Below are 24,025 nucleotides of genomic sequence, written 5' to 3' on the forward strand. Positions count from 1 at the left end.
TTATCTGGCTTATCTCTAAAAAGAACCACTCAGGAGCCTCTTGTCAAGGCTAATAATGTCTAGTGAAATGGCTTACTGTTGATAAAGTCAATAACACACACAAAAGTTGATTTTTGTATGTAATGAAGGTGGTTGCATCTTTTATAGTCCATTCCAACTCTCGGAGTCTATAAAATTTACATTTCAATAGAGAATCTGGCTTAGTTAACACTTTTACAACTGATAATATAATTAAAATACACAAATTTTTATCCTAAGTGAAATATGCAATACATGCTCATCTTTCATAGAAAAGCTTAAATGGAACTTTCTTGAATTTGCCATTCTTTCTGGGGATAATATTCTACTTTTTAAAGCTATAACATATCTATCCATAATGAATCTATCTACTGATCCATATATAAATATCAATAATTCTAAATGGATTAAATATGAAAACACTGACAAGTGAATAGAGGCAGTAAAGAGAAAAATTATCACTTACAGGACAAAGTTAAAATTATGGCATATAGCTGCAATGCTAATATGAGCCATAATCCCATAAGCTTCATCTCCTTGTCAATTACTTCATAGAAACAGAGACTTATCTTTATACATGAGCCATGTACACAGAATAGATGGCAAGAACATTAGAAGGTAATTCAGATCCTGATCCTGTGTTAAGTAAGAGGGTCTGTGTGTATGTGTGTGTGTACTTTTCCAGTGAATATCTGTCAATTTACCCATCTTGTGGTTTCATTATTTTTTCTGTTTATTGTAGGCTTACATTTGGAATTAATAATTTTAAGCTAATATGGTAGAATATCATAGATTACTCAGTTTTTGAGATTTTTTTTTTTTTTTTTTTTTTTTTTTTTTTGTCTTTTCTAGGCCCTCCCCCTACCCGCGGCATATGGAGGTTCCCAGGCTAGGGGTCTAATCAGAGCTATAGCTGCTGGCCTACACCACAGCCACAGCAACTCGGGATCCAAGCTGCGTCTGTGACCTACATCACAGCTCATGGCAATGCCAGATCCTTAACCCACTGAGTAAGGCAAGGGATCGAACCCGCAACCTCATGGTTCCTAGTTAGATTCGTTACCACTGAGATATGATGGGAACTCCAGATTACTCAGTTTTAACTTACTTGATTTATAATTTAATTGGCTATCTTGAAACAAATCCAGAAAAAATAAAAGTTATAATTGCTATTAAGTATCACAAGCTTAGAAGGATTCCTGAGAGAAAAGAGAAATTTTTTGTTTAGTATATCCTGCCCAGTTTGTCTGTTTTCAGTGTTTATGAAATTGAGTATCAGGTAAAATATAGACTGTCTTGGAGTTCCCATTGTGGTGTAGCAGAAACAAATCTGACTAGTATCCATGAGGATGCAGGTTCGATCCCTAGCCTCGCTCAGTGGGTTAGGGATCTGGCATTGCTGTGAGCTGTGGTGTAGGTCGAAGATTCGGCTAGGATCCTGCGTTCCTGTGGCTGTGGCATAGGCTGAGAGCTATAGCTCCGATTCGACCCCTAGCTTGGGAACCTCTATATGCCGTGGGGGCAGTCCTAAAAAAAAAATTATATGTATACATACACACATTGTGTGTGTGTATATATATATATATATATATATATATATAGAGAGAGAGAGAGAGAGAGAGACTGTCTTTATTTACTTCCCTTTTTGACAAGAATATACAAAACCGGAGAGGTGAATTAAAATTTATCTCATAGATTTTTTAAAAAGAAGTTTAACCTAACTGCTTGAAAGTTAAATTAGATCACACAAGAAAGGGATTAACTTTTGGCCTTCACACTATTCTCTTCTTGGTTGGATTGCACGTTTGATCCATTTACATGTGACCCCTGTGCTACTGCTGTGCATGAAACAAACAAAATCCTGAGATCTAATGGCACTTTAAAGACTGTATATTTCCTGTACAACAGCAGGAAGATCTATTTTAACATGGTCTAAATTAGTCCAACTTTCGATTTGCATTTTCCATATGAGTGAGCTACAAAGATAAACAGCATTTCTGCTGCAAGTCTGGGTTGTGACCAAATGCAATGAGTTTCTATACTTCAGGATATGCTTTTTTTTTTCTTTCCATTTTTGGCCATGCCCAGCAAAAATTTCCGGATCAGCAGCGACCAGAGCCGCTGCAGTGACAACACTGGATCCTGAACCCACTGTGGCACAGAGGAACTCCAGGATATGAATTTAACATCGTGATTTTTACTCCTATTGTGTTTAAGTTATATTTAACCTCATAAAGAGAGTCTGACGAAGGAGTTCATATCAAAGTTACATAGTTCTAATTTTAGTAAACATATTTCCAGTTTAAATTCTTGTAGAAATTCAGGCTTATACAGCTGATAGTCATAAAATTTTATAACATTTCCTAGAACTAATCATCCCTCTGCCTTACCCCTGAGAAGTTTATGTTTAGAAAGCAAGGAGTGAGGTAGAATATGGTCAAACTAGGGCAGTCTAACATCGGCATCAGTGTGTGCTTACTTAGGCTTTGGGGAATAGTTGATACCTGAAAGTGGCTGAGAAAAAAGTTTAACTATTTTTGCACACATATTCCTTGTGAGCCAGATATATCTATGATGTTAAGGATTGTTATATGTGTGCTCTAGTGCCTCAAAACAGGTCTTTTAGAGTGCCCGGATTTAATGTCCTCTGTTTAACAGGTTGCTTAATTTTAAAGAGTGGCAATTGTAGAGAGGTGTAGAAATTTAGCCTGTGAGACTGTAGCACTGAAGGTAAAGACTCTGGCAGATATCGAGACCATTAGGCAGCACCTGTGTTACCCACAAAACCGATTCATTCTCTTAGAGGTTGTGGGAGAAATGTCCAGCCACACAAGTCTAGACCAGCGTGGCTGGTAAAGACACGGCTCGAAAGGACAAGCTGGTTTACAAGGCAGTTCTTGAAAGTAAAATGATCTCCATCTGTTAACAAATCAAATGTGGGAGGAAAGATTCTAGTTCTCAGGAAGAAGCAAAAGTCATGCAGTGCAAATTACCAGGTGTGAAGTATCATCCACCTTTGCCCAGCCCAGAGCTATGTCAATTCATAAGACATAAAGCTATTCTTGGAGTTCCCATCGCAGCTCAGCAGTTAAAGAACCCGACTAGCATCCATGGGGACGTGGGTTCGATCCCTGACCTCGCTCAGTGGATTAAGTATCTGGTGTTGCCAAGAGTGTTGTGTAGGTCGCAGACTTGGCTCAGATCTCTCGTTGCTGTGGCTGTGGCGTAGGCCTGGGGCTACAGCTTTGATTGGACCCCTAGCCTGGGAACCTCCATATGCTGTGGGTGCAGCCCTAAAAACACACACAGACACACACAAAACCAAAAAAAAAAAATCTATTCTTTAGACAAACTTCGTAATTTGTCTTTTTTTTTTAATTGTTATGTGTACAAAGCAAGCTAGTAGTCTATTCACTTTGGAAAGCCATTAGCTAGCCAAGAAAGCAATAGAAAATACCCCAATTCATTCCTCTGCAAAAATTGAGGTCAGAAGCTAAAAACAGTATTTATAACCACATTTAACGCCACACATTTTTTAAAAGACTGGTTACTTCTTTTTTGAGGTCATAATCAGGAAACCTCAATATAGCAAATTTTATCAGTACAGTTCTTCCTTCTTTATTTATTCCTTTGGAAAAACAAAAGACAAAAGAAAACACAGGTCTAAAATGAGACAATGTGTTTCATCACTGACATAAATGGAATTTTTTTTCCTACCTAACTTTCTCAGAACTTAGTCCTATTAGTCAAGGAGACCCTGCTCACTTTTGTTGCTTTTCCTTTGCCTAGATGATGATGAGGAGGAGGAGGAGGAGGATATAATGACTATTACTAACAACAATCATTGTCCCCACTTACGGGGTACGTTGTGGGTGCTCTGTTGAGTGCCTGATAAACATTTCCTTCAGGCACAATAAAAACCAAGACAGTATTTTCCATGTTTTACAAGTGAAGAAGCTGAGACTTACAGATACTACTAAGTTAAAACAGTGCATTTGAAAAGTAGTAAAAACTATGGGAGTTCCCTTCATGGCTCAGTGGAAACGAATTCCATAAGGACACAGGTTTGATCCCTGGCCTTGCTCAGTGGGTTAAGGATCTGGTGTTGCCATGAGCTGTGGTGTAGGTTGAAGATGCAGCTCAAATCTGGTGTTGCTGTGGCTATGGTGTAGGCCAGTGGCTACAGCTCCGATTTGCAGCCTGGAAACTTCCATATGCCAAAGGTGCGGCCTTAAAAAAAAAAAAATAATAATAATAATAAAAACTAGTAAAAAATAGTTATAATTTACTGAGTGTCTATACGTGACAGACATTGTACTAAGGACTTTTCAAACATTAATTTGCAGCAGCCCCATGAAGAAAGGCATTACCATCTCTATTTTATAGATGAAGACACGAAACTCAAGAGAGTTCACACAAGAGAACCAGAATCTGAACCCAAATCTATCTGGTCATGAATGCCATGTGCTTCAAGCTGTCTATCAATCTTCCAAGGAATAATCAGCACTTATTTCATAGGAATAAAGGAATTTTTTAATTGGAAGTGGTGACAGTTTTCAAATCTATGATTATAAAGGTCTTTTCACACAGGGATAAAATTAAAGCCAGAGCTGACCCCACCCCAAAAGAAGATCTCTCTTCTATCCAAGTTAGTTTCCTTCGCCAGCCTGTGACTGACTGATTCCTAAAGGTTCAGCACTAGGGAATACTTTTTTTTTTTTCTTTTAAGGAGAGAAGAAGCTTGGTTAGGTTTTATCACATGTTTTGAGAATAAAGCTCTAGAGTAAGACACTGGAAAAAGTATTAGCTGTTCTCCAACGTGACATCCAATCAAGAGAAGATTTGGATATAATAGTAAATGAGGAGAGGGTGGGGGGATGAAAAAGATTGCGCCCTGTAGACAAACTTAACTTGATACAATTTTGCTTAGGCGGCTTCTGCAAATTGCACAGGTGTTGAATTCGTTTGTCTTTCAAGCAGTGGATGCATAATAAGTGCTATTAACTTTTCGACATTGTCAGAGTCTTGGTCCTGACAATACTGCCCTTTGTATCAAGGCAAACGTACTGACTTCCGCTCTCAGTATAAATTAGTTCTAGCAAACAGCACTATGAGATGGGTTCCTAATAATTTAAAAATAGTTTTATAAATATTTGTTGTATGCCTAAAGCTGAGGTACAAAATTGAATTGAATGTGCTCCTCGTTCTTAGCAGTTCTGGCCAATAAAATACCATGTGTCTGGAATGGCAATAACCTATAGAGTATGGGGTGACTAGAGAAGAGGAAGCATTAGGGTTCATCTGCTGTACTTACAGTCTCACTTACATGTTCACCTAATACCCAACATGTATCATTTCACATGTCTCTAAGTCAGCCCTGAAGTTAGCAGAAATCCAAGGAGGTATAGGGCTAGTAGGAAGAAGAGCCTTTGAGGGCATTCTGTTTGGAACAGTGATCAGGTGAAGAAGAATGATTTACTTTCAATAATTCTTTCTACTTCGCTTTTAATATAGAGAACGTATATTTGATGTATAAATGCCTGTACAAGGTTTTATAATGTCTGCTTTATAAATTACTGGCATTTATAAAAATAGTTTCTGCCATAAGATTTTCATTTCTTTTTACTGGTGCACCTGCGGCATATGGAAGTTCCTGGGTCAGGGATCAAATCCTAGTCACATCTGCCACTTAGGCCATAGCCGCAGCAATGGGGGATCCTTAACCCACTGTACCAGGCCGGGGATCAAACCTGTGCCACCACAGAGACCATGCCAGTTCCTTAAGCTGCTGCATCACAGTGGGAACTCCTGATTTTTAGCTCTTGATTCCTTTTTTTCACCTTGATTATTTTTTCTCATTAATCCACTCAGTGACCCAGGCTTCCTATAACCCTCCAAAATGTATAACCCTCCAAAAAGAGACATAGGAAACAAACAGAAAAACAAAACTACCACTTTTCCTCCCCAAAAAATGGGATCAAGGGAACACAGTTTTATTGTACAGGTGATATTTTATACTCACTTTAGTTTGCTTTGATGCAACAGTATACTCAAATGGAGAGTAATCTTTTTTTTTGTTTTAAATTTTAGCCTGCCAAGAATCAAGCACTACAAAGTGATGAGCGTAGGAAAAAACTATACTATTGAATTGGAAAAACCTGTAAGTAGCTATTTCCTTGTTGAATAATTTCCTCCTGTTTCCTCCCAAACCTACCTTATAGAGTACAATAACGTGGAAAAACAGGCTCCTTGCCCAGGAACAGAGTGCTGACAAAAAAACAGCCACGTTGAGGGTGCTTGAAGGTGGCACATCTCCAGGGCGAGAAGTGAGTGCAAGAGCAGATGAATGAGGCAGAGTAGTAGACCATCTGCTAACACTTCTTTCTACTTCTTTCTTTCTCTGGAAATCTGTATCAGGAAAGTTGTCTCAGGGTGAGAAAAATATTTGTGTTGAGCATCTGTTTTACCTACTCCATAGAGGTGTGTAAGTATTCCAGTGTGATTATATCTAATGGGAAAACAATCTTTGAGTGCCTGGTCCTCTAATACCCACCATGCAGAAGTTCATAAATTCCATCCCTCACCCCACCCCACCCCCCATTTTATGTGGCTGCACCTGTGGCATGCAGTTCTCTTGTGCCACAACAGTAACCTGAGCCATAGCAGCGGCAACCCTGGATCCTTAATCTGCTGAGCAACCAGGAACTCCAGAAATTCCCCTTTCATAGTAACACAGTGGAGAAAGTCTTTCTTTCTTGTCTTCAACTCCTCTCCTACCCCAACTGATGCAGAATATCATAACCATTGACTACTATGTTAGGCACCAAGCCAAATATTTTGCTTACACCATCTAACTTTATCATTATCCTGGGATAACATTTATTATGCAGGTGGAAAAGCTGGTATTTATGCTGGTCTCAACCAATGAGAATGCAGCAATGTGGCCTCAGGAGTGGGATGTGGGGAAGGAAAGATCTATGATCTGAGGCTGCAGTGGTGGGAGGACGGGCCAGGAAAGCGCCCTCACTTACAATGGAAATGACAGGTCTCCCAGTGGTTTGTGCTGTCTTCTCTACAACTTAGCTCCAGGTCCAATATGTGGATCAGAGAAAGAGAGGATAGTATGGAATTTCTGATGTTCTGACCATCACCCTTAGAGTGTAAAGCTTGACTAAGAACAAGCTGCTGCTGTTCCATACACCCCACAGATAACCTTGCCACAAATGCCTACCCGACTTTCTCAGTCCTCATTTCCATGTCTGCCTGGGCTTTAAAAAAAAAAAAAAAAAAAATATATATATATATATATATATATATATATATATATTTGTCTTTTTGCCTTTTCCAGGGCCCCTCCGTGGCATTTGGAGGTTCTCAGGCTAGGGGTCTAATCAGAGCTGTAGCTGCTGGCCTATACCACAGCCATAGCAACAAGGGATCCGAGCCAAGTCTGCAACCTATACCACAGCTCACTGCAACGCCGGATCCTTAACCCCCTGAGCAAGGCCAGGGATTGAACCTGCAACCTCATGGTTCCTAGTCGGATTCATTCACCACTGAGCCACGACAGGACCTCCTTTTTAAAAAATTCTAATGGAGGAAACCGAGAACTAGATTGCTTAAGGATTGCCCAAATAAAAGTGACTGCAAGCAGAGTTCCCGTCGTGGCTCAGTGGAAATGAATCTGACTAGCATCTGTGAGGACTCAGGTTTGATTCCTGGCTTTGCTCAATGGGTTAAGGATCTGGCATTGCTGTGGCTGTGGTATAGGCCAGTGGCTACAGCTCTAATTCGACCCCTAGCCTGGGAACCTTCATAGGCTGCAGATGTGGTCCTAAAAAGATAAATAGATAAATAAATAAATAAATAAATAAATACATAAATAAATAAATAGTGCTGGAAGCAAGATCAGGGAAGAATGCGCCTCTGGCCCTGAGGGCTCCTTTATCTGTCATCAGCCCCAACAGTCCCCAGGAAGCTAACAGTCTGGATTAGTCATTCATCTTTCATACTCCCCAGTCCTACCCCTCAACCAGGTGGTCATTTTGAGAATTCTTTTTCCTCTTAAAGTAACCAGGGATATTCAAGTTTAACCTGATTTTACTTGCCTAAAAATACTGGTTTAGGGGGTGGCAAGACATTTCAGTTACTCCTAGCCAAGTAAATTATCCTATTACAATGAGCTATTAAGATGCTAAGTTCTCTGGCTTTAAAGTGGTGGTGGGGGGTCTTCAGTTTCAAGCAGGAGAAACCAATTATGGCTAACCTAAGCAGAAAATAAGTTATTTTAAGAATACAGGAAGCACACAGAATGTCTGGAAGGCTAGAAAACCTTCAGGGACTAGGAGGCAATTACTTGTACTAAGCATCATCTGGTTAGCCTTTCTTGTTCCTCTACTCAAGTTCAAATTTCAGGGAGATGCTTTGTGCCTAACTTGAGTCACATTCTCATTCAGTAATTGGGGAAGAGCAGTATAGCTAATTATTGTCTATCAAAATGTATCCAATGGGCAAAGGGTAATTTCTTTCTTTCTTTCTTTCTTTTTTTTTTTTCTTTTTTCTTTCTTTCTTTTTTTTTTTTTTTTGTCTTTTGTTGTCTCTCTCTCTCTCTCTCTCTCTCTCTCTCTCCCTCCCTCCCTCTCTCTCTCTCTTTCTTTTTTTTTAAAAGGCTGCGCCAGTGGCATATGGAGGTTCCCAGGTGAGGGGTCGGATCAGAGCTGTAGCCACTGGCCTATGCCACAGCCACAGCAATGCAGAATCCTTAACCCAGTGACTGAGGCCAGGGATGGAACCTGCGTTCTCATGGATGCTAGTCAGATTCGTTTCTGCCGAGCCACAACAGGAATCCAAAAGGGTAATTTCTTAATAGGGAATTAGATATGGTTGTAAAGGAGAAATAAAATGCAGGGTAGGTAAACCCTTGGCCATTCAGCAAGGCACTGAAGCAAGGAACTGACATGATTTTCTGGAGGCTAAGAAATACACAGGAATCTCTATAACATTTCAGTTGAGCTTTCTCTACTTTCCCTTTAAGCAGGTGACACTGAGCCTTCACTCATTCTCTTTATACAGGTAACACTCCCAAATCTTTTCAGTGTCATTGAATATTTTGTGAAGGAGACTCGAGGAAATTTACGACCATTTATATATTCAACCACTGCAACTCTTGGTATGTTCTTCACTTCATTGCTGTATTAAGAAAAGGAAAACAAAACAACCAAAACCCCATTTATGATTTGTAATACCCAACAGGTAGGACAATAATCAGCCTTTAAATGTATCCATTTGGAAATCATTTTGTCACTGACCCTGTGAAAACAAGGGGAGTACTGATAAATCCTGGTAGATGGAATATGGGCCCTTTCTAGAAAAAACAAAGAACAAAAAACCCTGAGGTATGTGACTATTAACTTCATTCCATCATTGTACTCAACTTTATCTGACAAGTTTGGTAAGAACAAAACCATACTGAGTCATAGAAACCAGACAGGGAATTTAAAGTTATGGTCTGTCAACAATGTCAGATGCTTGAGACAGATGAAAATGGACAAGGATTAAGAGGACACCATGAGGACTGGCCACTAGGCAATAGATGATTTAAGAGTGAGGTCTTATTCCACCATAAAGGCAGAAGGCAGAGGGCAATATGCTAACAAGGAGTGAGTGGGTGGGGAGGAACCACAGATAAAGATTGTAGTTAGGAGTTCCTGTAGAATTTGTGGGGCTGTTTGTTTTTAAGTTACTAAGAATTTCAAAACAGTGGTAGCAGACCATTAAACCGAGCACGAGAGCCACGGCAACTGCACATTCACATGACCCTGAAGCTGGCCCTATTTGTAGTCCAGTTTTTGGCAAAGCAGGGCAGGCTGGATGTGACAGTTTTTCTCCACCCTTTGAAACAATTCCTGGTACACATGGTCACCTGACAAGCTGTAAGTAGGACAGAAAAAAAAAATCTCCAGCTTGTTTGTATTCAGTTATCAAAACAAGTCTCTGTGCTACAGATTATGGGGTAAAACTACTTGGTTTGCTTACCTGCATCAGGGCATATCTGTAAAGTCTCATTCATTAAAAGGACAGCATTTAAAAGTTTAAAAGTCCGGAGTTCCCATCATGACGCAGTGGAAACGAATCTGACTAGGAACCATGAGGTTGCAGGTTCGATCCCTGGCCTCGCTCAGTGGGTTAAGGATCCGGCGTTGCCATGAACTGTGGTGTAGGTCCCAGACACGGCTCGGATCCCGAGTTTCTGTGGCTGTGGTGTGGCTGGCAACTGCAGCTCCGATTAGACCCCTGACCTGGGAATATCCACATGCCTCAGGTGTGGCCCTAAAAAGGCAAAAAGACAAAAACAAACAAACAAAAAAAAAGTATAAAAGTCCAAGTTTTAAAACACGGCTATGATCTTGTGATGACAAATCATTTTTAAAAATTTGGAGTCTGAAGGAACTTTAGGAAATTACCCAGAATAGTGTCTCCCTCTGCATAGGAATCACCTGCACACGAGGTACAGAAAAATCTGAGTTACCATTCAGCTTGTGTGCAAATTCTAATGACAGCTGCCTCACTGATTTTTGAGGCAGTATAACCCACTTTTGGTCAGCTCTCAGAGAATTCTTCCTACTGAGTCTGAAACATTCTTCCTTTAACTTATACACATTAACTCAACTTTTGGCTTTGAAACACAGGGTTTTAAAAAGCCTATCAAATATTGAAAAACTGCCACCATGTCCCCCTAGTCTCTGTCATCTATAAATTACTAGTCCTGTTATCTCCTTCTCATCTTTGACCTTCTCTCTCTTAAAATACCACAAAGGATGAACATGTCATTACAGATATGTCCACTTAATACATTACTTGAGCTTTATAAAGAAAAACACCACTTAATAGGAATCTCAGGGAATGTGCTATTAATATAAGCTTTTCTCTTCTTTTTCCCCCCAGAGATGAAAGGATTTCCTATAACAGCTCTAAAATAATTTTTCTAAAAAAGGGGGGCAGTGGGAGAATCTAATATAATTTGCCTCCTCCATGGAAGATACTGCCTAGTTCCCTAATGCTGTATATAACATACCACCCCTAAAACAAGGTGGTTTAATCAACAACTTTTTTTTTTGTCTTTTCTAGGGCCGCACCTGCGGCATATGGAGGGTCCCAGGCTAGAGGTCTAATTGGAGCTGTAGCCACCGGCCTACACCACAGCCACAGCAATGCCAGATCCGAGCCACGTCTGCAACCTACACCACAGCTCATGGCAACACCAGATCCTTTACCTACTGAGCGAGGCCAGGGATCGAACCTGCAACCTCATGGTTCCCAGTCTGATTCATTAACCACTAAGCCATGATGGGAACTCCTAATCAACAACTATTTTATTTGCTCACATTTCTGTACATTAGCAATTTAAATTGGATTCAGCTGGACAGTTCTGCTATTCTCACTTGGTGTCATTTACTGCCGGTTTATAACCAGCTATGACTATAGTTGATGGCTTGACTGGAGCTGGATGGTCCAACCTGGTTCATTCACACATCTGGTGCTGGTGGTCAGCTGGGGCTGGCTGAACCACTCTCTTCATGTGGTCTCTAATCCTTGAGGAGTTAGCCCAAGTTCGCTCAATGGAGAACTCAGAGCAGTTAAGGAGAGAAGGGTAGTTTGGGCTAAGAAGTCTCAGTGTTGAGAATAAAGTACGGCCCTCTTGGAGATTTTAGTTTACGAGAAGCTGTGAACCAAATAAAAAATTCCAAGAGTGATATGTCTTTATGTACAGAGTTATTTTTCTTTCAAAAAAATCATTTAGTTTTCATACAACAAAATTCACTTTTTGGTGTACAGTTCCATAAACCATCACCACACTCAAGATTAAGAAAGTTCTGAGACCTCGAAAAATGCCCTACTATTCTTTCTTTTTAGTCAACCCTTCTTCTCACACACAATTCCTGGGAACTATTGATCTGTTTTCCATTCTTATAGTTTAGCATTTTCCAAAATGTCATATAAATGAAATCATAGTATGTAACACTTTGAGACTGATTAATTTCACACATTATAATGTCTAGATTTACACGAGTGTTGTATTATATAGCTCACTCTTTCTTATTTGTGAATAGTATTTCACTGTAGGAAGATATTAGCTTATCCATTCACTGATTTTTATGTATTAGGGTTATTTCCAGTTTGGGGCAATTATTAAGCTATATATAAATTCATATATGGATTTTTGTGTGAACATAAGTCTTCATTTCACTTTGGTAAAGTATCTAGGAATGAGAGTACTGGGTCATATGATAAGTTTATGCCTAACTTTATAAGAAATTGTAAAACTCTTCTCACAAGTGGTCCTTTTTGCACCTCTACCATTAATGTCTGAGAGTTCTAGCTGCCTTCTTGCCACACTTCATATCGTCATAAAAAAAAATTACTCTAGTTGCCTTCTTGCCAGCATTTCATATCGTCAAAAAAAAAAAAAAGTGAGTGTGTTGTGGTATATGTGTAGTTTTAACACACATTTCCTTAATGATTAATGATGTTGAGTATCTTTTCATATGCTATCTGCCATTCATATATCTAATTTGGCAAAATATAGATTTAAATATATTAAAAAAATTTTTTTTCAGGGCTGCACCTGCATCATAGGGATATTCCCAGGCTAAGGGTTCAATTGGAGCTGCAGCTGCTAGCCTACACCACAGGCACACCAGATCTGAGCTGCATCTGAAACTTACACCACAGCTCACAACAATGCTGGATCCTTTAACCCACTGAGTGAGGCCAGGTATCTAACCTGCATCCTCATGGATACTATAGGCTTAAATATGTCCATACTTTCTTTGGGTTGTTTTCTTATGATGGAGTTTTAATGGTTCTGTTCATATTATAAGACAAGTCCTTTGTCAGATGTGTAATATGCAATATTTTGTTTTTTTTCATTCTTTTAATAGCATCTTTTGTGAATGTCTTAAAATTTGATAAAGTACAAATTATCAATTTTTGCTTCTATGAATTGAACTTTTGGTGTTGTATCTGAGAACTCTTTGCCTAACCCAAGATGACAGACTTTTTTCCTGTTTTCTTCTAGAAGTGTTTTATTTTGCCTTTAGGTCTATGATCCAATTGGAATTAATTTTTGCTTAAGGTGTGAGGGATGAGTCAAGATTAATTTTGCTTGCATTTAGATGTGTAATTGTTTTAACACCATTTGTTTAGAAAAATCATCCTTTCTTCATTAAGTAGCCTCTGTATATTTGTAAAAAATCAATTGAACGTGTTTTTGTGGATCAGTTTCCACAGACGTATGTTTCTACCCTTTTGCCAGTAGCGTGCCATCTTGGTTAGTGCAGCTCTAGAATAATTCTTGAAATCAAGAGATTTAAGTCCAACTTCATTCTTTTCAAAATTGTTTGGACCAATCTAGTTTTTTTGCTTTTCAGTGTAAGTTTTAGAATAGCTTGTTGTTACCTAAGGAAAAATCCTCTGGAGTTTTGATTTGGATTTTGTTCAATCTATAAATCAATTCAGGGAGAATTGACATCTTGGGAATATTCGGTCTTCCAATTGAGAAGGAGGAATATCCCTCCATTTGTCTATGTTGTCTTTCTATTATAGTGCTTTTGCAGTTTTCAGCATACAGATCCTGTTAGATTTATACCTAAATAACTTAATTTCATGTTATTGTAAATCAGTTTTTAAAATTTCAAATTCCAGTTGTTCATTATACAGAAACATAATTTTTATGTTGATCTTATATTCCAAGATTCTATTAATATCATATTTCTAAAACTTTTTTTTGTAGATTCCTTGGAATTTTTTCTGTTTTTTTATCTTTTGACCTTTTAGGGCTGCATCCACGGCATATGGAGGTTCCCAGGCTAGGGGTCTAATTGGAGCTGTAGCCACCAGCCTACACCAGAGCTACAGCAGTGCCAGATCCGAGCTGTATCTGCGACCTAATACCACAGCTCACAGCAACGCTGGATCCCTTAACCCATTGAGCGAGGCCAGGGATTGAACCAGCAACCTCATGGTTCCTAGTCGGATTCGCTTCCACTGTGCCTTGATGGGAATTCCCGATTCCTTGGAATTTTCTATGTAGAAATCATGTTATCTGTGAATAGAGAAGGTTTCAGTGCATGTTGTCCAATCTGGATATTTTATTTTATTTTATTTATTTATTTATTTATTTATTTATTTATTTATTTATTTTTGGTCTTTTGTCTTTTTTTTTTTTGTTGATGTTGTTGCTATTTCTTGGGCCGCTCCCGCGGCATATGGAGGTTCCCAGGCTAGGGGTTGAATCGGAGCTGTAGCCACCGGCCTAAGCCAGAGCCACAGCAACGCGGGATCCGAGCCGCGTCTGCAACCTACACCACAGCTCACGGCAACGCCGGATCATTAACCCACTGAGCAAGGGCAGGGACCGAACCCGCAACCTCATGGTTCCTAGTCGGATTCGTTAACCACTGCGCCACGACGGGAACTCCCAATCTGGATATTTTAAATTTATTTTTCTTGTATTATTGCACTGGCTGGGATGTCCAGGACAATGATGAATTTAAATGAGAGTGCTATACAGCAGGATCTCATTGCTTATCCATTCCAAAGGCAATAGTTCGCATCTATTAACCCCCAAATCCCAGTCCATCCCACTCCCTCCCTCTTCCCCTTGGCAACCACAAGTCTGTTCTCCATGTCCATGATTTTTTCTGTGGAAAGGTTCATTTGTGCTGTATATATGTGATAATCATATGGTATTTGTGACCATCTTTGCCTTGCTCCCAGTTTTAAAGGAGAAACATTCCATCTTTCACTAGTAAGTACGATATTGGCTATAGTTTTTATTATTAAGATGACCTTTATCAAATTGAGAAAGTTTATTTCCTAGTTAAGAGGTGTTTTGTTCTTGAATCATGAAAGAATGTTAAATTTTGTCAAATGTTTTCTGCACCTACTGAGATGATCATGATTTTTCTTTTTATTTAATATGGTGAATCAATTGAAAAACTTTCCATTTCTGAAGAGCCCTGCATGTATCCACTTGACATGTTTTATCTGTTTTTTATTTTTAAATTATTTATATTTTTACGTATTCTTGGTCATACCCACGGGATGTGGGAGTACCCAGGCCAGGGACTGAATCTGTGCCAGAGCAGTGACAACATTGGATCCTTAACCCGCTGGGCCACCAGGGAGTTCTTGTTTTTTAAAATAATTATTTTGTCTGGTTTTGGTATTAATGCAATGCTGGCATCAAAAAATGAGCTATGAGAGTTATCTTGTAGTACAGTGGGTTTAGGATTTGGTGTTGGGTCACTGCTGTGGCGCGGGTTCAATCCCTGGCCCAGGAACCTCCACATGGCACAGGCATGGTCAAAAAAAAAAAAAAAAAAAAAAAAAAAAAAAGAGCTGGGAAGTATTCTCTTTTCTTCTATATTCTGGAAAATGTGTGTAGAATTGATATTATTTCTTCCTTAAATATTTGGTAGAATTCACCCAATGAGACATACAGGCATGAAGATATCTTGAGCCACAGCAACACCAGATCTGAGCCCCACCTGCGACCTATACCACAGCTCACTGCAATGCCAGATCCTTAACCCACTGAGCAAGGTCAGGGATCGAACCTGCAACCTCATGGTTCCTAGTCAGATTTATTTCCACTGCCCCACGATGGGAACTCCTGAGCATGAAAATATCTTTGCTAGAAGGTGTTAAATGACAAATTCATTTCTTTACTTGAATTTAGTTGTAAGACAATTCAGATTATATGTTTTTCTCCTGAGAGAATTTTGGTAGTGTCTTTCAAGAAATTGATTCATTTCCTTCTGAGTCCTTGAATTAAGTCTTCTGACCCAGGGCCTGGCAGAATGGAAACTGATGGATGTTGTGGAATAAATGGATGAATGCATGCCTAAGAATCAGGGAAGGAGGAAGCAACATTGTCTGCTTCCTAGAGGAAAGCAGAAACACGTAAGGGCCACTGAAAGTAACTGTACAGCTACTACAGTCCAGGCACTATGTCAAATGTCAGGATTACATGAATCATCTCATTTCATTGCTCCCAAAAATCTTATGAGGAAGATATGATTATCTCCGCTCAATGATCAAGAAAAATAACACTTCAGTTTTCACAGAGGTAAAGAAGTCACACACAAACTAGTAAGTGAAACTGAAATCCAAACCCATGTCATTTCTGAAAACTTTTTAAAAAACTGTCTTGGTGGTTCTGTATCTCCAGTGATAAATATTTGTGTATACTCATATTCTCCCTCTCCCCTCACTCCATCCTTTCCTGTTTCTATGGGTTAGAAGTCTAGGCCTGACTTACCTGGGTCTTTTTCAGTTGCAATCAAGGTGTTGGCTAGGGCTGGATCATCATCTGAGACTTGACCAAGGAAGAATCTGATTCCACACTCAAGGTGTTTGGAGAATTCACTTCCTTATAGCTCTAGGATTCACACAGCAGCTGGCTTCTTCAGACAGCAGTGTGGGTAGGGGTTGGGGGAAGGAGGGCCACTGAGCAAATCTACTAGCAATGCGGAGTCTAATGCAACATTAAGAACCATGGTACTGACATCCCATCACCTTTACCATATTCTACTGCTTATCACATGGTTCCCATTTCCTGGTATTATCACATTGTGCAAACCCCATACCTTGAAGGTAGGGTGCACCTGTAACTTGTTTCTAACCAAGTCACTTATAACCATATAGGTTCCTTTACTCTCCCCTCCTTGTTATAGCTGTCATATGTATTAATCTACCTTATATTGAAAAAAACCAATACATGTTGCAATTTTTGCTTTCGATACTTATAAATATATTAAAGACTTTGAGGAAAGTAGTCTTATTACTACTAGATACTTCCCATTTCCATTGGGTTTTCTTTTTCCTGTGGTATCATTTTTCTTCAACTTGAAGAACTCCTGAGCTCATTCAGTGAATCTTTTCTATTTCAAGTGTTTTTTTCATTTTGTGAATTTCTGCTTGGTATAATTTTTTTGCTGCTTTTATCCTTCCATGTGTTTCAAGAGTGTTTATCACCACCTCATGGAGCACATGCATCTCTTTAGTCTTTGATAATTTTAACATCTTGATTATTTTAGTGTTTGCATCTGTTGTCTTTTTCCTTGAGAACTGGTCACATTTTTCTGACTCTTTGTCTCTTTTGTATTTTGGATATTTTGTTTTATTTTATTTGGCTGGGCCTGAGGCATGTGAAAATTTCTGGGCCAGGGATCATGGCAGTGATAATGCCGGATCCTTAACCCGTTGTGCTGCAGGAAAACTATCTTGGATATTTTGAATATGTCATGAGACTCTACATCCTATTAAGATCCTCTGGAGATTTTTTTCTCCTTTTTTTAAGGGCTGGACCAATGGCCTATGCAAATCCCCAGGCTAGGGGTCAAATCAGAGCTGCCACAACACACAGCAACACCAGGTCTGAGCCACACCTGTGACCTACACAGTAGCTTGTGGCCACATCGGATCCTTAACTGAGTGAGCTGAGTGCGGGCAAGGATATGCATCCTCACAGGTACTACGTCAGGTTCTTAACCTGCTGAGCCACAAGAGCAACTCCCGATTTTTTTTTTTAAGCAGGCAGGCAATCATTCTGATCAGATTAAACCAGTTATGCCTTACTTTCTGTGGAAAGTTTTCCAGGATCAGTTCAATTTCAAAACCTTTGGTGTGTTGCTTTAGGAATGGCTGTCTCACGCATCTCAGGAATTAGCCTGGGACTCAGGCAATGGCTTACTTCTTAGTTTAGTTCTCTACGCCTTTGTTCTGAGGGCTGAATTGGTTCAGTTTGCTTTTGATCATGAATCAATTACTCAATTTCCCTGCATTTTAGATTCCCTTGTTATAGGGATTAGGGAAAGGCAGATGGAGAGAGAATTAGAAGGAAACATGGACACCTCAAATAATCACATTATCTTCAGAAGAGTAACATGTATGTTTTTCTTTCAAAACCAGAAAGATGATGGAAGAGTAAGTGAGAGTGGAAACAGGCCTTTCTAAGAAAAACCACAAAGGTTAAAACCCATTTTGACAAAGAGTGCTGAAGTTTAGGGAAACTCTGGGGAACTCTAAAATTGCTTCAGGCATTTGAACTCATAACTGATTGGGCTATGACTGGACTCATAATGACAATGCTAGATCCCTTAGCTTTCATTTGGGAAATGGTGGAGTTCCCGTGTGGCTCAGTGGTTAACGAATCTGACTAGGAACCATGAGGTTGTGGGTTCGATCCCTGGCCTTGCTCAGTGGGTTAAGAAGCTGGCGTTGCCGTGAGCTGTGGTGTAGGTTGCAGATACGGCTCGGATCCTGAGTTGCTATGGCTGTGGTGTAGGCTGGTGGCTATGGCTCCGATTCAACCCCTAGCCTGGGAATCTCCATATGCCATGGGTGAGGCCCTAGAAAAGACAAAAAGACCAAAAAAAAAAAAAAAAAAAAAAAAAAAAAGAAAAAAAAATTTGGGAAATGGGAGTTGTATGGTTAAAACCTTGGAGAAAGTGAAGGTATGTCTAATAAAATACTATCAAAAAGATTTTCTTTGATCCTTGTTAGCCCATGTTGGCATTCAGCTTTCTTTCTGACACCAGAAGGCAAGAGCACTAATGGAACCAAGAGTCAAGGATATCTCCTCAATTTATTTTTCCCAATTTCAGAATTTATCAGTTTAAACTAAAAGCCACTACTAGGATAGCCAGGAGGGGAAAAAAAAAATGCTTCCTACAGAAAAACTTTTAGGAACCAAGTTATAGGACCAGGATGAAAATAAAGGCATCTGAACATTCAGTGTTTAATTAACCAACATTTATTAAACACACTACCAATATTTCAAGTACAAGCAGGAAAATAAATTCATGTTGAAAATAATTACCTTGTTCAATATTGGTTCCTTATTTAATCATGCTTTTCCACCTATAATTTCCAGGGCAAGAACCCACCACAGAAGGGAGGAGAGAGAGGTTGAAGAAGAATCTACATACTGAATAAAATAAAATGGTAAAACTACTTTCACGTATGTGGTAATATATTATTTTCAAAAGGAAGATCTTACTTTTAAAGAAAATTATCTCTATTTTCCTGATCCTGATTACTAAGTCACTTATCTGGACACTTGAATTAAACATGGTAGCACACAATTTCATTATCTTATATTAGGTAAACAATTCACTAGGAAACCACAGTATATGGCTGTGGGGGTAATTCCCAGGCACTAATATTAGTTGAAAACATATAGTCCTTTTTATAGTTTTTATTTTCCAAGGCTTCAGTTTAATACATTTACCTTTCTATAAACTCCGAAGCAGATTCTCAGGTTTTCTTAAATTCTAGCAATTCCAAAAAAGCCTCACTAGATTTTGTTAAAATTTGACTTGGCCAGTTTACAAATAAAAGTTATTTTAATTATATAGCTGAAAACCAGAGACAAAAATATTCCAGAAGGAGTCCCTTTCCAGTGGAAATACTCTATGACACATTTTTTTCATTATTGGAAATAAGTGAAATTTATCAATTTTCATGTTTTCCCTCAAGTTGTCTTTTTGCTGGCTCAGAATCAAACCATATCCTTTTTTTTTTGTCTTTAGAGGGCTGCACTCGTGGCATATGGAGGTTCCTAGGCTAGGGGTCGAATCAGAGCTACAGCTGCTAGCCTACACCATAGCCACAGCAACACCAGATCCAAGCTACATCTGCAATTTACACCAGAGCTCATGGCAATGACAAATCCTTAACTCACTGAGTGAGGCCAGGGATCGAACCCGCAACCTCATAGTTCCTAGTTGGATTTGTTTCCACTGTGCCACGATGGGAACTACCCCCACACTGCCTTTGTAAAAAAAAAAAACAAAAACACTTTAATTCATAAGGATGGTAAAAGGCTAAAGAATCACCCATTTCATAAATAAAACACAGTATGAAACTGGCTATAATCACTCAGAATTCCTTAAAAATACTAATTCTTCAGCCCTACACTAGATCTATTGAACCAAAGTTTTAGGGACATTTTTTCATAACTTTTTTTCCTTGAAAAATGGACTTTTGGAGTTCCCACTATGGTGCACTGGGTTAAGAACCCACTTTCAGTGGCTTGGATAATAGCTGCAGAGGTATAGGTTTGATCCCCAGCCTGGCACAGTGGGTTAAAGGATCTGGCATTACCGCAGCTTCAGCGTAGGTCACAGCTGTGTCTTGGACTCAATCCCTGGCCTGGGAACTTCCATATGCTGCAGGTGGAAAAATGGAAAAAGAAAAGAAAAATGGGCTTCTAAATAAGTTTTGATGGTCATTTAAATTGGGAATCAACTAAGAATCAAATGATATGGTTTATATTCTACTCCTGGTTCTAACTAGTTGGATGTTTGACTTCTTTGGTTTCCTCATTTGAAAAAAAAAAAAAAAAAAAGGAGAGGTTAGAATGGATTCCCCACGATCCTCTTAGCTCAAACATCTTATAAAGATGTGAAGCAGAGGAGGGTAGATCACAAGTACATACAGAGGAAAGACTATGTTAGACAGAGGGAGAAGACAACCAGCCACAAAGCCAATGAGAAAATCCTGAGAAAAAAACAACTCTACTGAGATATTGATTCTGGACTTTTAGTCTCTGGAACTGTGAGAAATTTCTGCTGTTTAAGTCACCCAGTCTGTTATTTAAGTTGCCCAGTCTATGTTATTTGCTATGGCAGCCCTGGCAAATGAATCCAGTGAGTTATCTAGGATGCCTGAAAACATGCAGACTCCTAGGTTGACCTCAGACTTACTGAATTAATTTTGGGGTGCTGGTCCAGAAACCTGCTCTTTTAAAACACACCATAATAAAGTTTGCTACACATAATAAAGTTTGTGAAATACTTCTTGAAAATCTACTGTAATATCAAGTGTTAACAGATGTGTAGATTACGAAAGATCTCTCTCTTATTCTCAAGGGTCTCACAATTAAGTTAGTGCAAATACAGATGAGCATCAAAATAAGCAACAAGAGAATTAAGAGCTCCTGATTGTGACCATCTCAATTGCTAGGAGTGAATTCTCACAGTCTAAAAGAAATAAAGTTCTTAATATAGAACACAAAAAAATGGACTCCTGAAGGTGGCAAAGCAATATAGTTGACTACAATAGTGAAATGGAACGGATAAGGGAGACAGAAATCAAGGCCTAGGGTCTGACCAAGGTGGATAGTCTAACAGAAAAGCATCAACATTTAGCTGGGAGAGACAACATGAAAAGAACCATGAAAACTGCAGAAACTGAAACTGGTAAAGACCATAAAATGGCCCCTATAGCTTAAATAATATCTGTAGAGGATGGGAAACTATGAAAAATGATCCAGCAGTTCTAAAAGAGTGCGGTGGAAGGGGCAACATGTGAAGGAGTAATATCCGACATGTTCTTAGCACCAACAAAAGGCACAAATCTAGATTCAAAGAGCGGAACAAATCTTGAGCAGGGTTAAGAGAGATTCCTACCCAGACACATAACTGTACTGTATAAAATAAAAGCAGATGAAGACATTTCTTTTAAAGATGCAGTATTTTGCTTGACAGCTGATTCAACAGCCACGGGCAAAGACATAAGAGAGTAGAAAAATATCTCCAACACAGTGAAAGACAATAAAGACCCAATTAGAGTTTCACATTTAGCAAAACTATCTCTGCAAAATGACAGCAAAATAAAGATATTTTCAGACAAATCATGGGCAACTATGCCACCAGCAGACACTCACAAGGGAAACTTTTGCTAAAGGATATTTCAAGTAGAAAGGAATTTATCCCAGATGGTACACCTGAGGCACGAAGAGGAATAAGGAGTAAAGAAAGTGACGTGTGTGCATAAATACAATGACTATATGAACAAAATAAGTCTTACAGAATTAAAAGACGTTAATTGACTACAAATTAAAATACATGCGGAAATAAAATACATGACTAGTATGCAAGTTGGTCTAGTTATTATGACTGTGTAACAAATAATGCCAGACTTCATTGCATGTGAACCACGTTCACAGACTCTGTGGGGCCGGGATTTGGCAGGGCACAGCAGGGACAGCTTGTCTCTGTTCCACGAAGTCTGGGGCCTGGAATGATCTGAAAGCTTGTCCACTCACATGTTTGACACCGGATGCTGACTACAGGTTGGGGGCCTCAGTTTTCTCTCCTGGGGGCTAGTTACAGCTTCCTCACAATAAATGATTCTGGATTCCAAGGGTGAGCTTTCCAAGAGGGAAAGAGCAAGCAAGAGAGATTAAGAGCCAGCCAAGCAGAAGCCATAGCCTGTTATGATCCAACTTTGAAATTCACACAGTTACATATGCTGTATTGTTGTATTAGTTGAAACAGTCATAAATTCTTAATTGGGTTCAACGTAAGTGGAAACGTTCCATCTCTTGATGGTTGAGAGGATGGCAAGCCTCTAAAAGAGCGTGAGACTGCAAATATTGCTGTGGCCATCTCTGGAAATTACCAATCTTCCAAAAGGTGAAGATAATGATTAACTTTACTCTGACTTAATCTGAATATGTATGTTGTAATACAGAGTAGTCATCAAAAGATAAAAGCCACTAAACTAGGAAAGAAAAAAATGTGTACAGCCCAGGAAAAGAAAAACCATTATCATTTATATTAACAAAGAAATTAACATGAGGAATGCTTTAACAGGTTGTAAGAGAACTGAAAATGTCGGCAGAGACACAGCTATTAAAGGGGAAAGGTAGGATTATTAGAATCTGGAAGCCTAAAAGAGATACCTTGCAGAGTGCCACAGAAAAGATGGAGCCTGAGAACCAACCACAACTACTGGGAGAAAAGCCACTGCTGAGGTAATGATGACGACTGAGAAGCAATGGCAACGGTCAAAGTTTCGTCTCCCTTTCTCCAGCTTCCTAGTCTCCAAGTGCCTCCTACTTGTGGAACCTAAAGGAAGCTAGATAGAGAAGCAGAAATATAGTTTGCCAAGCTCCAGAATACAGAATACAGAGTTGAGAGAAAATCAATTTATAATTGACACATATGGAATGAAAAAAAAAAGGAAGTAGAAGTTCCCATTGTGGCTCAGCAGAAACAAATCTGATTAGCATCCATGAGGACATAGGTTCAATTCCTGGCCTTGTTCAGTGGATTAAGGATCTGGTGTTGCTGTGAGCTGTCGTGTTTGCTGGCTGCTATAGCTCTGATTCGACCCCTAGCCTGATAACCTCCATATGCCATGGGTGTGGCCCTAAAAAGACAAAAGACAAAAAAAAGGAAGTAAATACAAATTTTAAATGGCAAGAAAATAAGAAAAAAAGAATCACAGAAACTACACAGGGAAAACAAACCCCCATAAAGTAAAATGGTAGAAATAGATCAATTAGCAATTATATTAAATGTAAATGGCCTCAGTATTCCAGCTAAAAGACAAAGAATATCTAATTGAATTAAAAAAACAAACAAACCCAAATCCAAACTCTATGGTAGCAATGAAGAAACACTCCTCTAAAAAACCCGGGAGTTGAAGAGGAACCACCCCAATGAAATCTGGAAAATATTTTAACTAACTGTTAACTATTTGATATCAAAATTTGTGGAATATAGATACAACAGTAATTAGAGCATAATGTAATGTAATTATGCTACAGTAATATAGAAATAACTTCGAAATGCTTATGTTGAAAAACAGGCTGAAAATGAATGAAATAAAGCATCCATCTCAAGAAATTGGAAACAAGAAGAGTAAAAAACTCCAAATAAAATTGAAAAAATTAGTAATATTGATAAAAGCAGAAATCTATGAAATAGAAAACAGGATTAATAAAACCAAAATTTGGATTTTAGGAAAGACTAAACACTGTCCCTATTTAAAGATTATGTAAAATAGCCAAAAGAATTTGCAAACAATGTAAAAGAATCACTAGAGTTTATTAAGTTTCCAGATACAGAAGTAATACAAAGATGTCAATTACATTTTACACATAATCAACAGGAAATAAAGTGGGCTGAGTAATTTGGATTAGTATTCT

The 24,025-nt window shown here is 38.8% G+C and overlaps 1 protein-coding gene across 4 annotated transcripts in view; it reads left to right on the forward strand.

The window, feature by feature from the left end:
- Window positions 1–19,410, forward strand: part of STAP1 (signal transducing adaptor family member 1) — a 53,978-nt gene extending 34,568 nt beyond the window's left edge. For 2 of the 4 annotated variants that reach the window (XM_021101389.1, XM_003129044.5), the window contains 3 exons: window positions 6,109–6,178; window positions 9,091–9,187; window positions 18,959–19,408. In XM_021101389.1, the coding sequence (XP_020957048.1) occupies window positions 6,109–6,178; window positions 9,091–9,187; window positions 18,959–19,020 (229 nt within the window). In that variant the 3' untranslated portion in view covers window positions 19,021–19,408. Of the gene's footprint in view, window positions 1–6,108; window positions 6,179–9,090; window positions 9,188–9,270; window positions 9,974–18,958 lie in introns of those variants that run through there. The other 2 variants (XM_021101390.1, XM_021101391.1) reach the window with 2 other exon arrangements.

Source organism: Sus scrofa, chromosome 8, assembly GCF_000003025.6.
Source record: "Sus scrofa isolate TJ Tabasco breed Duroc chromosome 8, Sscrofa11.1, whole genome shotgun sequence".
NCBI lineage: Eukaryota > Metazoa > Chordata > Mammalia > Artiodactyla > Suidae > Sus > Sus scrofa.